The sequence below is a fragment of the Aspergillus fischeri genome, genomic scaffold, assembly GCF_000149645.3.
Source record: "Aspergillus fischeri NRRL 181 1099437636262 genomic scaffold, whole genome shotgun sequence".
Lineage (NCBI taxonomy): Eukaryota > Fungi > Ascomycota > Eurotiomycetes > Eurotiales > Aspergillaceae > Aspergillus > Aspergillus fischeri.
The window spans coordinates 122,828-136,069 of record NW_001509764.1 but is presented as its reverse complement, the minus strand read 5'-3'; the positions used below and the strand labels follow the sequence as shown (position 1 = coordinate 136,069).

Here is a 13,242-nt window from a genome sequence, read left to right as displayed (position 1 = left end):
AGATTACGAGCAAATCCCAAGATATGCATTGGATCTATTATCGTGGAGTATAAAGAATAGGAATACAATCTCTAATTACAATTGAAGAGTCATGAATACTTGGAATGGTCAGACCCTATCAGACAGTAAGACTTCAGTTTCGTCACTCTTCCGACTCCAGACCCTCAGAGCGTCAATATAAGCTTTGACAGTATTCCAACCAATAGAGTAGAAAAGAAGGCTCCACAGAGCAATATTGTACCCCAGGATCTGCATGGAACTAATGGGGGTGTGCCAGAGAATAACCGAGATAGCAATGAGTAGAATATTCTTGGGAATGCTGATCAGCGTCATCGCTAAGCCGGACGTTTTTCCGATCTTTATGGTCAGCAAGGGCATCATCTGTTCGTGCATCAAATAAAACTCACCAGGAGAAAGATTGAGACATTGAGCATGAATCCCATCACGGCACTCAGTGTCAGGACCATCGACCCAGCCTGCGCGATCGAACTCCACTCGAACGAAGAGTATTCGGTCTGCCAGGCCACCAGCGATGTCATGACAGCACACGCCGGCGCAAAGTAGTACAGACTGACCAGCGGGTCCATCTTCTGGCCACTGTCCGACAAAAGAATCTGGACCATGACGAGTCGATTTGCGTCCAAGACTAGACTGGCGAACTGGAAACCGAAGCCTAACCAGGAAAACCTGATCTCGCCCGACACGGCCATTGCGACGCTCAGGGTTATGATGAGAATGTTGATGAATGCCCCGATTGAGGGTTTTGCGACCTTCCATGACCAGCTCGTGATGAGTGTGACAACGGGACCGGCCGCCTAGAATCATTAGCATGTCGCTGTCGAGGCAGGAGAAGATAAAGTACCTTGAGCATTTGGATAAAGGAGATATTCAGATAGAGATAGACCACATTGCTGCAGACTAGAGTCCCGCAATATAACAGGCCAATAGGGAGCATTGTCCGACAATACATCCGAGTATCCATGGGTATATTCCTCCGGCCATCAAGCAATCTCGTCGTCCGTGCAAGGACTTGGGTGACGATGGTCGCAAAAACCAAATGCCAGCATGTTAGGATGATAGCTACGGAATCAGCAATGAGCAGAGACACGAGGGATTGCTATAGACTCACGATAATCTGACAGAAGTTAGCTAAGCAGAGCATGGTGGTGGATGCAGGAAGAGTCAACGTACGGAAGGCTGTGGAATTGATGATCCATTTATTCAGCAGAATGGTGGCATTGGACCAGAATATCCATGATAGGACATCAACGACCAGATGCCATTTCGACTTATGGTCGCCATAAAAATCATGAACTGCCATGGAAGCGATAGCGCTCCATGGATATCATACAGGATGTTTGTCGACTACTGTGCGCACACAATAGAGGTGATATCCCTTTGGACCAGTTCCATGGACACTTATATACTGCTCTACCGACCTGTCTTGGACCGACTACTACGTTGTAAGCCGTGATCCACATCCGGTAACAGAAGACAATAGCATAGAGAGCAGAGTGGAGTGATGGGCCTCGTTGGTGAGTGCCAAATGCGGAAGTCCCCAGAGATTGAGTGCAACCCTACAAAGTGGATGACAGCAATGTATGAAACGGGGGATTGTCGTATAATTGACGATAAACCCAGGCAGAAGGGTCTTGATGGTTGGCCTCAAATCGCGTTATCAACTTATTACTTGCCAATGTGAACTTAAAGAGGATACGGAATAGGGTCAGAAATATGTACATCGCTGAGACTGCAGCAGATGACAACATGACTAGCAAATGTAATGAAAGCGCAAGACTAGACTACCAAGAATGAGTACAGTAGGTAATGAAATAACTCGGCCAGGCATCCACATCCATGAGCCGTTTACACTCGTCCGCATCGAACAAGGGGTTATCGTGAGCTGCCAGACAGACCGAGTCTCTGTCGTCCGCCCAGCTGTAGGGATAAATCTGCTGGCGCGGAAGCAGGATTAGCGCGTCCCTTAGCTTTTCATTGTGCACATATTCCTCCCCGCAGAAAATCGACCAAGAGGGCTGCCGTTGTTGGGCCCGATCGCAGACATGTTGCCTCAATGACTCATTCTTGAAGTTCTCGTAATAATGCTTGATCATGAGACTGAGCACGCCTGGCCCAGTCAGTCCTTCTACAGACCCGTCGCCGGTTCCCTCGGGATGCTCCATCAGGAAGATGATGTTCATGAGCCAAAACGGGTGGCCCGGTGGAGACGCCATCCACCCGTTAGGCACCGCTGCTGAGGCCATGAGGTCGTCGCTATGAGACATTCGTCCCATGAATGCTCGCTGAACTAAGGGAGATCCAGAGGGAGGCGAAGAGGACAGAGTCTTGTGATGCGACGCCACTGAAGTTCCATGGCCGGTGAAGAGCGGCTCAACAGGGATGAGAGCTTCAGTATCTACGTCGGCATACATTCTGTAGCATAAGAACACCGTCAGCGTTGATAACACTGCAAGAATGGACAAAGAACGTACCCGCCAAAGAGATACATGTAAAAGTTGCGGACAAGGTCGGCTCGCAGGATCTCTTTCGGTAGTCCTGAGTAAATATCCCAAAACCACGGAAAATAGGTTTGAACAAGCAGGTTGTTCGTCTCATCGTCCCACAGAACCCATTCCCAGTCCGCATTCTGTTCTCGCATGGTCTGTACCCATGATTGTGCCCGCTCGGACATGTTGCTCCCTGCCGGGAACCAAGTTTGATGGATGATCTTGGGAATCGTGAAGGTGTCCTGCGAGATTGGGCGTGAAAGAAGGCTTCTAGCTGACACCTCGCGGGCCATGGATGGCTTTGAGAAGTGCGATGTCAGCCTGCGGGAGGATTCAATGGGAACCACTGTCGTATGGAAGTGGAATAGAAGGGGAATCAGGATCGCGGCTCCAAAGGCGCACTGATAGCGCCGGCGCGAGCATTGTGCCCTCAGCCAACGAAGTAACGATGGAGAGTCCGAGTGCATGATGAAGGCTTGTTCCTGTGCCGGTCGAGAAGAGTCGATGATGGATAATGGGATTCTAAGGGCTTTTGGAGGATATTACATATCTTGACTTATCCGTTGGCGGTGATTTTGATAGGGTTACATACAATACCTGTGAAGAGTACGGTTCAGGCGGTCCCTTGGAATAATTCCAGGAAAACCATGGCTGCAAGACTGTCTGGAGGCATATACCACCTGCTAAAGCCGGACAATGTTTCTAGAAGTGGCTCGACGACGGCCTCATCTCCCCGAATGCAACAAGAGAGTGATCTTGCCTCAGTTCTCGTGTAATGATAACCAAGTGCCTTGATGACAGTGTCTGAACTCTAAAGCTCATGGCCTCATTCCACACTGACATTCCTATGAATTATCTTATTAGCCAAATGGACATGCCAACATCCCCAATGCGGATCACTTGGGGCAGACACCAACCGGATTGTTCTGCATGCGGCAACTGGGCCGGGCATTGGAATGTGGACTTTTCACATCAACAAAGCCAGTAAAAAAGTAGAATAGAGGATAGGCAGGTCTAAATATAGTAGTAAGTACATAAGGAAGGACCTATCGTAATTATTTCGTGTCTGTTTCTCGTACGCCGCTGACTTTCGTAAGGATAACCATTCAAGGACGGTATATAGCTTCATTCATGTACCGGTATCACTTTACTTGTCATAAAGATAACCCACGCAAGGAAAGTACAAGGGTAGAAAATAAATATTACACCATGGATGACAATATGCCAGCCTGTGACCCCTGTAGTCACATCTTTGGCCTAGTCCCACATATCAAACATGATGAAGCGCAATTTAATTGACTCTTCCTATTCGTTAGTGATTGCTGATACCGTGCAATTACCCAACGGTCATTCAGGCCAAAAGTAATATATAGAGAGATACGGCCCTCTTTCCTTCGTGTACGCAAAGGACAGCCACGCCTGATAACGCGTCGCCTCTTCCAGATTTTTACCTGGACTGCAACTAGTCAGTAGCTGCTGGAAGGTAAACGCAATGTCGAATGGGAAGCGATCTGTTAACTCACTAGTATGCCTGCAAATTCTCCATAAAAACCTCTGCTTGTTCTGGCATATCATGTCGCTGGAAGAAGGCAGTCATTGTATGAGCTATCTTGGTTTCTGGAATCCCTGTGAGTGGCATATAGAGCTTGGGCGTGGGAAGTAGCTGGCCAGCTTTCATCTCATAATTCAGCATAATGGGCAAGAGCCCTTTCTCCAGCATGGCCGAAGGCTCGAGTGGACCTTGGATGATACCGAGATCTGACCAGAGGCCACGGATGATCTCCAACCCAATTGTGGTGTCCTCATCTGTCAGTCGTCCGCCCAGTGTCCAGTGTTCTTCCGCTCTGGCGAGGGTAACGAGAGGGTCGGCGATGTAGACCTTAAATCGAGTATGCACGGGATCAACAAGGTCGCAACAAAGGAAAGCAGCATCGATTTTACTTTGTTGGAAATGTGCTTCGATTAATTGACACGAACTATCCAGGCGGCCTTCTTTGTCGACTGCCCTTATTGCTCCAAAACATGCACTGGATCCAGTCTGACCCGTGGCTGCACATTTGATACCAGGAAAGAAGTATTCCTTGGCAACAATGCCAGTCTTTCTCAGGTCCAATGCCACAACATACTGGGTCTTCACCTGAAAGTTTGTGAGGTACTTTGTGAGTTGCTCCTCATTCAAATTGCGCTCGTCTTTGGCCGTCAGTGTCAGATGCTCGCTGAGCAAATGATGCAGTTCTATGTTGACGCTTTTGACGAGCAATTGTAGCTGGGAGAAGAACGCGTTTACTGAGGTGCGGTTAAATCGGTCATGGCCGACACTCGCCTGGTAGCGGACGGGCTCAAACGCAATCCGCGCCGTCGATCCTGATCTCTGGAAGTTCTGGCTTAGTTCGACTGTCATGTTACCACCCAGTGTGCATCGATATACGTCTCTTCCTGCTGTCGGGTACGGACCGAGCACTGGGGCGATGAGCTGGGCAAAGAGACACAGGTACTCGTATTGCTGATGGATGCTGTACTTCCCGTCGACGAGGACCTTTGCGAGCATGGGTGCGACATGATGCCAGTGCTGGTATTGATCGATATCCGGGAAGAGAAGTGCCTTGTTGAGGGTATGATAAGCTATATCTTTAGGGATCGGAGCCTGTGACTGTCCAGATTGACCCGCTTGCTCGTCGACGGCAGATGTGTCCGAGGCAGATATGCCAGCAGGAGAAGCGGTCATCTCGCCGTCCATTTGCGATCCGACGTAGGGAAAGTATAATTATGGACACGAATACTCCGGCGTCTCTCAGGAGTTACTTTTCATATATTGTGCAATATGAGGCTCGAGACGATCGACATTAGATGGGGAAATGTGAAGGAAAGAAAGGAAGGGCAGACTCAGCTTTTTGTGAACGAGGGACATACGTCCTCTCATCTTGATTGCATGAGCGGGGAATATGCGTGGCACTTCGTGACGGAGCCATGTCTACCAGTTGTATCTCTTGAAGTTGTGTAACACTCGTAGACGAGTTGACGTAGTGGCAGCCACGATCGCTCTCATGCCAAGTAAGAACTTATTTCGAACAGGATGCAATGGCAGTGTGGATCAATCATGCAGGTGGAGCATGGCAGTCACTGTACCCTATGAAAATGATAGATCATCTTTCGGAATAGTTCACACCAGCTTCGTGTTTGCCAACATGAGTGTGTCGAGGTTCTAGATGCATTCCCAGCGATTGGCAACTTACTTGATTGGAATATGCCGGAACCCAGCAGGGGGCTTGCATTGGTCTGTGTGATAGCTCTGCAGCTAAGTGGCTTATCTCGCTACACAATAACTCCCCATTGGACCATGTCACTGTTTGTTACTGGGATCCGAACCAGTCTGATACTGGAACAGAGTCGATACGGAGTAATTCATTGATCGTCCGAATAATGTAGGTGAGCCACTCGTAACATATGCATAATCAGCTGACGGTCATCAAACTTTGTTCTTCAGCTCGGCCTTTTGAGCCTGGTGTGGCTATAGAACGTCTATACGACACATCAGTGTGATCAATAGATTCCTGAACCATCCATTGTGCTACATGAAGCCGTGATATGGCCCTTATTTCCTCGGTTCCCGGTTCTCCTCTACCGACCTTAAAACAAAGAAAAAGCAATGTATGAGTTCCGTTGAAAGCGGGGACCACAAGATGGAAAAGCTGAACAACGGAGGACTAGAACAACTGAATGGTAGCTGGACAGAGTCCGAGGACTGTGAGTGTCGTATAGAACAAGGTCATGGCGCTGGTAAAGGCCCCGTGATAAACTAGTAACTAAAAGCAAATTATTCCCCTGCAATCCTCCCTTCTACTCCGGTTCATTGTTCCACTGCATACCATTGGGAGCATTGCATTCAATTCAGAGATAGCGCCTCGTATCTGCTCCCCAGACCGACAAGGGCTGCCTACAGTATCTCATCGGTCGACATGCTCGGACGCCTCCGATCGGACGGGACGCTCGCGTATGACGAATTAAAGAGTGTCACTATATATATATCCGTACGCAGTCTTGAGTAATATCTCGTTCCAAGCAGAATGCTGACTGAATCCGGGATTCTGGTTCCAGTCTTTTTTGGAAAGTCCATATGCGAAACGAAATTGTGGCAGAGTTCCCCGTTCTGAAGGCTGGTACTGTCATTGTGCCGATAGATTCTACCCACTATTGGCCTGGGTTGAAGATATCGTGCATCAAACAGTAGCCCAGTCGTCACCATGTCCCCGAGGCAGGCGTCGCGGCTATGATTTCTCGTGCAGCGGATCCTGTTCATCTCGCAAGACAATATCTCTACATCAGACCACAAGGTCAACTGGAAAAAAAGTGAAACGAAGGCGTCCACGTGGACACAGCAGCATATGTCTTGTCTACGTCTGCTAGCCCCGGAAATCGAAAAGGGTTGTGTTCGTCGAGCAGCACTTGCGAGCATGTGGTATCACTCCCAGTTGCGAATTCGACTGGCGGCAATGTAGTGAAATTTCCCGCCGTACTGTTTCGATGTGTCTCCGATCGAAATCCAGGCAAATTGTTGCAGGAGCAACCACCTGCATTCTCTCGGAACTGGGAGGATTCTACTTGAGGACCTAGTTTTGGCGCAAACTTTGTGTCGGCTTATATGTGTGTATGAAAAGCCTTCAAATTATTATGTAGAGCTTAATGAACCTATATATTAGCTCTGGGTCGTAAGCACCTGCCAAGGATACCTAACTAGGGTAACACCAGCTGGACATGTGCTTTGTGGCTTTCAGTTCCCGATGCTTTTTAACAACACATACACTTTCTCTCCATTATTTCACAGATTGACCCCTAACCTCAGACAGTCGTGTCAAGGAACCGAAATCAACGACGGATTGTCTTGGCGGGTGTTGGATGAGCCTTTCCAGGCCTTATCTACAGTTGGCAGCAGATCTTATGGGACAAATGGAAGTGTATGCCATTATCACGTATGGATCTGTGTCGGTGAAGACGAACCAAATGGTCGTCTTGTTAGGCAAACTAGCGGGCATGTCTGAAAATTAGGATCTCCCCAGAGTGGTAGAGTCTAAACTGCACTTGGGTAAACTGAAACAACTAAACAAGGTGTGTTGGTGGCTGCCTGCTAGTGGGAATGAAGTGGCCAGTTGCTCCCTCATCCAGGGGCCTAGACTGCAGGTGATGATAGCATGTAGAGGAGGCATGCAGAGGGAAACACCTGTTCGCAATCGATGATCTCCTCAAAGAATCCACTTCAGGCTGGATGGTGTTTCAGATCCCGATCAAACGTCCTAAGCGAAGTATACCGACTTGGCAATCACATGGATCGTCCCGAGTGCGGACTATGAAAGCCGAGCCTACAGTTCCACATTTGACAATCGACAGATGTTTCAGTCATAAGGCTAGCCATACGTGAACCGCAATTTTGCTGGTCTCCCCACATCCAATACTACCCTACAGTGGCTAATTTTAGAATACCAAGCAGGGGAATCACTACATATTACTCTTTCAAGTATCGGTCCCTCCACCAGGCAAGTCGTAAAGGAACTTTTGGGAAGCCCAATACATGGTGAGAAAGCTAACAAACTCTATGGGCAGACCCTTGTAGATTCCCACCGGGCATCCTGGAAAGGATCCTTCATCGCAGAGTAGACGAGTGAGAAAAAAAGTTTCTGGAGATATACAGTGTGCTGGTGGGATGCTGCTACTGCTCAAGGACTTCTCTGAATGACTTCTATAATATAACGCATGGCATTCACAACAATGTACGTTCTTTATAATCACTAATAGTGGTCGTCCAAGGCTCAGGATACGTTGAACTCTAGGAGACTTGTCATAGATCTCCGGCAAACTGTGGTTCCCCTGCATTTTACCTAATGGACCCTTACCCGAGTCTCAGTCTAAAACAAGTTGAAGAACCTGACTTGTTTGATCTGACAATCTCATTGGACTCCTGTCGTTCGTGAAACCAGGAGTTGTACTCATGATGACCTAGTCTGGTTTTTCCGTCGATCAAACCTTCGCTGCCCTCGCTTAACGAGAGAAAAGTCTACCAAAACCATCTATATGTGGTTCCTGGATAAGCATAAGGAAATCGGAGCTGGCCGCATCACATGGGGGTGTTTCATGTTTTACTAACAACAGCTTTCTCGCACAACGTTGTGGATTTGGTAGACCTTTAATGCCTCATGGGCATGAGAGAAAGGGGATGAACCGGTATGAATGAGAGTATATAAGGGCGTCTGGCATCCTGCTCTTTCAAGTATCAAGTCAAGAAAACCAGCATTCATACTTTGGTCAAGGAGCTTCCGCTACTCTCGTCCATCTCACTTCATCGATATGTTGATCAAAGACATTCTCACTGTGACAGCACTTCTTGTGAGCCAGGTTAGTGCTCATGGCCTGGTCACCCGCATCAAAGGCGCCAATGGCGTCGACATGCCTGGCTTAACTAGTGAGCTCATCCTTCTCCCTGCCCTAGGTCGCAATGGATTGTAATATTAACGACGTTTAGTCATTGACGGAGTACCACGGGACTGCCCCTCTGCGGCATGCGGCGGACAAAAGGACACGGCAATCATCAGAGACCAGGAAATGGGAGGTATCAAGGCTTCGCCTTTGGGCCGTACTATGGGCTCTGGTCCGGTGTATGCGGCCACAGTCATTAACAAGTTTATGGGCGCTGCGACGGAGAAGAGGGGTCGCGCTTCCCCCTCCGAGAGGCGTACGAGAATGCTTTCTAATTGCAGCAACAATGGGGCTAATATGTTCTCAGGTCGACAACTGATCAACGATGCTGCAAGTGTCATTACTAACGCCGGTGGAACTATTCTCAATGGTATGGAGTCACTGCATGGACCAAGACGAGCAGGCTAACACTGTGTAGGCGTCCAAGACATCGCAGACAAGACCCCGCTGGGTGGGACTATCAAGAGTAAGGAACCGTATTACAGTCAGGAAGACCGGGGCTCATATGATAAACAGGCGCCCAGTCCGCGGTTGATGACGCCCTCAGTATTGTACCAGGTCTTAAGTCCGGTGCAATGACAACCCAGGGCACCAAGGAGAATGGCATTCAGCTATACTCTGGCAAAGGTTCCAGCACGGGTCTGCCAACCGCTTCTTCAGATGGTGTTGTCACAGTCATTTATCATCAGGTAAAAGGATACCCCTGGAATAAATGGATCGATATTGACTTGTATACTCTAGGTAAACCAAGACGGCGCTGGACCTCTCACAGCCGACATTGATCCGTCCAGCGGAGGAACCAACGCAAAGGCATTTGTGTCGGCCAAAGTGATTCAGAACATCCCCGGTGTGGCAGGGTTCTCAACATCCAGCACTATGGATTACGAGGTCAAAGTCCAGGTGCCTAAAGGGATGAAATGCACTGGAACAGTCGGTGCCGCCAAGAATGTGTGCATTCTACGTGTTCGGAACACTGCTATCTCCGGGCCGTTTGGCGGTTCTGCTGCATTTACGATGTGAGAAGTGCTAACTTGTAAAGGACTCCCCTTGTATTCCCGTGTCGCGTCTGTGGTTTGATATACCGTGCTTTTTAGCTTCTAATTAGGTACACTGTGCTTGTATAATTAATAGAAACCAACGTTTAGTCAAATAATCTGGGTATTCTTGCAACCAAGCACCTCCTATACGTACTCCCGGGAGATGGGTTTCTATCTCTGCCTGCAAAGCTACTCTGTTGAACATGGCGTCCTAAAAGTCTGCTCTGAGCTCGTCCATTGGAGGCAAAATACCCTCCTCCTCAAGAACCCTGAAGGTATCCTCGAGCTCTTCCCAAGTATCAGCATAACCGTCCCATCCCAACCGCCGCGCCTTGCTCATAGTCGCAACACAGCTCCAGTCTCTTCCCAGCGCAAAAGTGAGGAAATCCCACGTGGCCTTGTCCCATCCGCTTTGGTCGAGATTGTATCTATCACGCAGTTTAGCCCATGCCTCGTTCACGTCCTTGCGCTTCGCCCATTTCTCCGGATCGACCTGCAGAAACAAGGTGGGAGTATCATCGGCCGAAACACCAATCTTGTCCGTGTGTACAGCAAGCGGGTGCCGGTTCGGCATCCGCACAGTCGTTGCCTCGTATTTACCAAAACCCTGTGTGTCCGGGGTCCCTCCATGAGGGAACATCGGGTTAGGAATCTTACAGCCGAACCGCGCAGCCAGCCGCGGCCACAGATTCTGGAAGGACTCCGTATCGCCGTTCACCACGTTGAAGATGTTGTTGCCTGTGTTGGGGGCAGTCGCCGCCCAGAGACAGAACTTGGCGTGCAGGTTCGCCGACGTCCAGCAGTTAAAGGCAAAGTAATTGGCTATGCAACCCGGGAAGGGTAGCTCGGACCCCGGGAGAGCCTTGCTGACGGCGCAGTAGAGACCTAGTGCGGTGGCTTCGTTCATGAAGTTGCCCCGGGCGTAGCCGAGGACATCCTGTGGGAGCGTGACGATCCATTCCCACTGGCCTCGTGCGGCGGCCTCTTTGAGGATCCGCTGCTGTTCGTAGTAGAAGATTGGGGGCCAGGTGGTGCCACCCTGGTTGCCCTCAAGCAGAGGGTCATCCTCAACGAGCGGCTGCTTACAATTACCCAGGTGGACGCCGTAATGTTTGAAGCCGCAGGTCAGAACAAAGCGCTTCAACTGCTTGATAGCACCGGTGATTTCCAATGCTTGGATAAAGTTTGACAACATCAATCCATTCACGCGTGACAATTCCGCTGGATCATCCTGTGCCAAGTAAGCGCAGAAGAAGACATACTCGGCGGAGATGTCCTTGAGGTTCCTGGCCATGTCCTCGGCTGAGCCCCGGAGGTCGAGGGTTGCATGTTGGATTTTTGCGTTTTCGCCGCCAGGATTTCTGCGAGAGAGGGAGTAGATCTTTTGATATCGGGGGTCTTTGCATAAATGACGCACAATAGCACTTCCGTTGATTCCTAGTGAGAATATCAGCAGGAGGTTCATTTGGTGACATAGGCACTTACCGGTTGCACCGGTAACAATTGCAGATGGCATATTGAGGACAAAGGAGAGCTATAATCGATTATTTATGATTTCACAAACTGATAGGAGAGATTAAATGGCAGGACCTATGCAGGGTAAATCTTTATACGCATGTCTCATTTATTTACGGCAAAAGGACATATTGATGTTCAGGATCTGGTTATGACAAAGTATGATATCACCCACAGGCCATGAAGAGCGGCATCTCCATGACTACCATCATTGGGTGAACTGTAATTCACTATTAGCGCCAGAAACCGAGTAATCGATCACAGCAGCTAAAGTGGTCATTATTGGCCCATATCCCAGTCTCTGCGTGGAGGATCCCTTGAACCGGTGGAACAGACTCCGGCAGATGTCAAGACTTCGGTCCAATCCACCGGGCGAGATATGTGCATCTGGAGATTCCTGTTACTCCACAAGGGGATTACTGTGGACTGGGGGGCCTAAGGGCCAAGGGGATCGTGTGCGACCTTCTTTTAGTGAACTTTTGCAGATCCCGACCAGAGATAAACTATGTACATGCACATAGTCATCTCTGCATGCCATGGTCAATCAAGCCGATCTCGAAGCCAGCCCTTGAGCTTTTGCAAAGCAATGTATCGTTCAGACAACTGATTCTACCTGTCTGTCAGTAAATCACCGGCATATTTGCTGCGAGCTTGACATGCCTTTGTTTGAGCATCCATCTCTCCGTATGTTTCCCTTGGACTTCGAATATTGGATCGAAGGCTAGAAAGATTAGATCGCCCAAGGTTAAAAATCCAGCTTATTAAGATTTTACCAAAGCCATTAGTTCCTCTCGGCGTGACAATCTGACCGTCAACCCGACCCTGGAATAGAACAGGCTCAACACCCGGTCCGGAGGAGAAAGCATACGTGAAGACAGCAGATGCAGATTTGTCCTTAAATGCCGCCAGAAGCTGACACAGTCCGTCATTCCCAAGCGCCGAATAAAACTCTTTTCTGTGGGAGAAGCAGAGGTCAGAATCCACTGGACGGCAGACAAGCCAAGCGTCTCAGTCACATACATGTAGGGGCCCGGCAATCCATTTAGAGCACGAAACTCAAGGGCACTATCTTCCGTCAAAACTGGGCCTTTCATCTGTTCAGAGTTAATCGTGGCGCTAGATATCGCTCTCATGTAGGATAAGGGCATGGGATTCCTCATACCGTGGCAGCTGCATTACGCCACTTCTCCCGTGCAATTTCTTCTAGCGAGCCCTGGATTTCAGGAACCTCGATGACATGTCGTCGGAGCCGTGCTACATTTCTAAGTATGGCTTCGGCTTCAGCAAACTTTCGAAGATTGCCAGTCACAAAATGGATCAATGGAGGTTCCGCGCGGCCCATTGTTGCCTACAACGGCTGACAAAATAGTCGGGGCGGGAAGATCAAAGTATTGCACTACAAAAAATCTGAAATTGTAGGAAGCCTTGGAACTTATTAGCCGCGCTCTATGCGTGCCGATGTGCCCCGATTGGCCTTGTGGCTTCTGGCTAAGTACAGCAGGTAGAGGTGCGTCTGGCAGGTTGTCTACTCACATATCATTTAAGCGCGCATGATTGCTCATAAGGCATATGTAATATATACAGGTGCAGGCTCCGTTTTAGATTGCTGCGTGCGTATGCTCCCAGATCACGACATTTACTACAAGGCCAATATGATGCCAAGCACATGAGGGGAAGGTTACATGGCGTGGATTCAACTAGCTGTATCCCTGTCTCCA

At 49.1% G+C, this 13,242-nt stretch overlaps 6 protein-coding genes across 6 annotated transcripts; 1 reads left to right on the top strand and 5 right to left on the bottom strand.

The window, feature by feature from the left end:
• Nucleotides 1-108: 108 nt before the first annotated feature.
• NFIA_094110 (uncharacterized protein) lies at nucleotides 109-1,321 on the bottom strand (the record flags this gene model as incomplete). The annotated part of the gene is made up of 4 exons (XM_001261687.1): nucleotides 109-357; nucleotides 408-815; nucleotides 863-1,080; nucleotides 1,192-1,321. 4 exons carry the CDS (start codon nucleotides 1,319-1,321, stop codon nucleotides 109-111), a joined length of 1,005 nt encoding a protein of 334 aa, XP_001261688.1.
• Nucleotides 1,322-1,802: 481 nt separating this feature from the next.
• Nucleotides 1,803-2,974, bottom strand: NFIA_094100 (glycosyltransferase family 32 protein; the record flags this gene model as incomplete). Its single annotated transcript, XM_001261686.1, has 2 exons — nucleotides 1,803-2,433; nucleotides 2,493-2,974. The coding sequence occupies 2 exons, from the start codon at nucleotides 2,972-2,974 to the stop codon at nucleotides 1,803-1,805; spliced, it is 1,113 nt and encodes a 370-aa protein (XP_001261687.1).
• Nucleotides 2,975-3,854: 880 nt separating this feature from the next.
• On the bottom strand, nucleotides 3,855-5,244 carry cdpNPT (putative dimethylallyl tryptophan synthase; the record flags this gene model as incomplete). Its single annotated transcript, XM_001261685.1, has 2 exons — nucleotides 3,855-3,963; nucleotides 4,031-5,244. 2 exons carry the CDS (start codon nucleotides 5,242-5,244, stop codon nucleotides 3,855-3,857), a joined length of 1,323 nt encoding a protein of 440 aa, XP_001261686.1.
• Nucleotides 5,245-8,843: 3,599 nt separating this feature from the next.
• Nucleotides 8,844-9,992, top strand: NFIA_094080 (DUF3129 domain-containing protein; the record flags this gene model as incomplete). The annotated part of the gene is made up of 6 exons (XM_001261684.1): nucleotides 8,844-8,958; nucleotides 9,019-9,228; nucleotides 9,280-9,342; nucleotides 9,391-9,438; nucleotides 9,489-9,661; nucleotides 9,714-9,992. The coding sequence occupies 6 exons, from the start codon at nucleotides 8,844-8,846 to the stop codon at nucleotides 9,990-9,992; spliced, it is 888 nt and encodes a 295-aa protein (XP_001261685.1).
• A 228-nt stretch (nucleotides 9,993-10,220) lies between these two features.
• On the bottom strand, nucleotides 10,221-11,525 carry NFIA_094070 (SDR family oxidoreductase; the record flags this gene model as incomplete). Its single annotated transcript, XM_001261683.1, has 2 exons — nucleotides 10,221-11,446; nucleotides 11,495-11,525. 2 exons carry the CDS (start codon nucleotides 11,523-11,525, stop codon nucleotides 10,221-10,223), a joined length of 1,257 nt encoding a protein of 418 aa, XP_001261684.1.
• A 619-nt stretch (nucleotides 11,526-12,144) lies between these two features.
• NFIA_094060 (non-canonical purine NTP pyrophosphatase) lies at nucleotides 12,145-12,866 on the bottom strand (the record flags this gene model as incomplete). Its single annotated transcript, XM_001261682.1, has 4 exons — nucleotides 12,145-12,245; nucleotides 12,298-12,479; nucleotides 12,545-12,618; nucleotides 12,687-12,866. The coding sequence occupies 4 exons, from the start codon at nucleotides 12,864-12,866 to the stop codon at nucleotides 12,145-12,147; spliced, it is 537 nt and encodes a 178-aa protein (XP_001261683.1).
• Nucleotides 12,867-13,242: the final 376 nt, after the last annotated feature.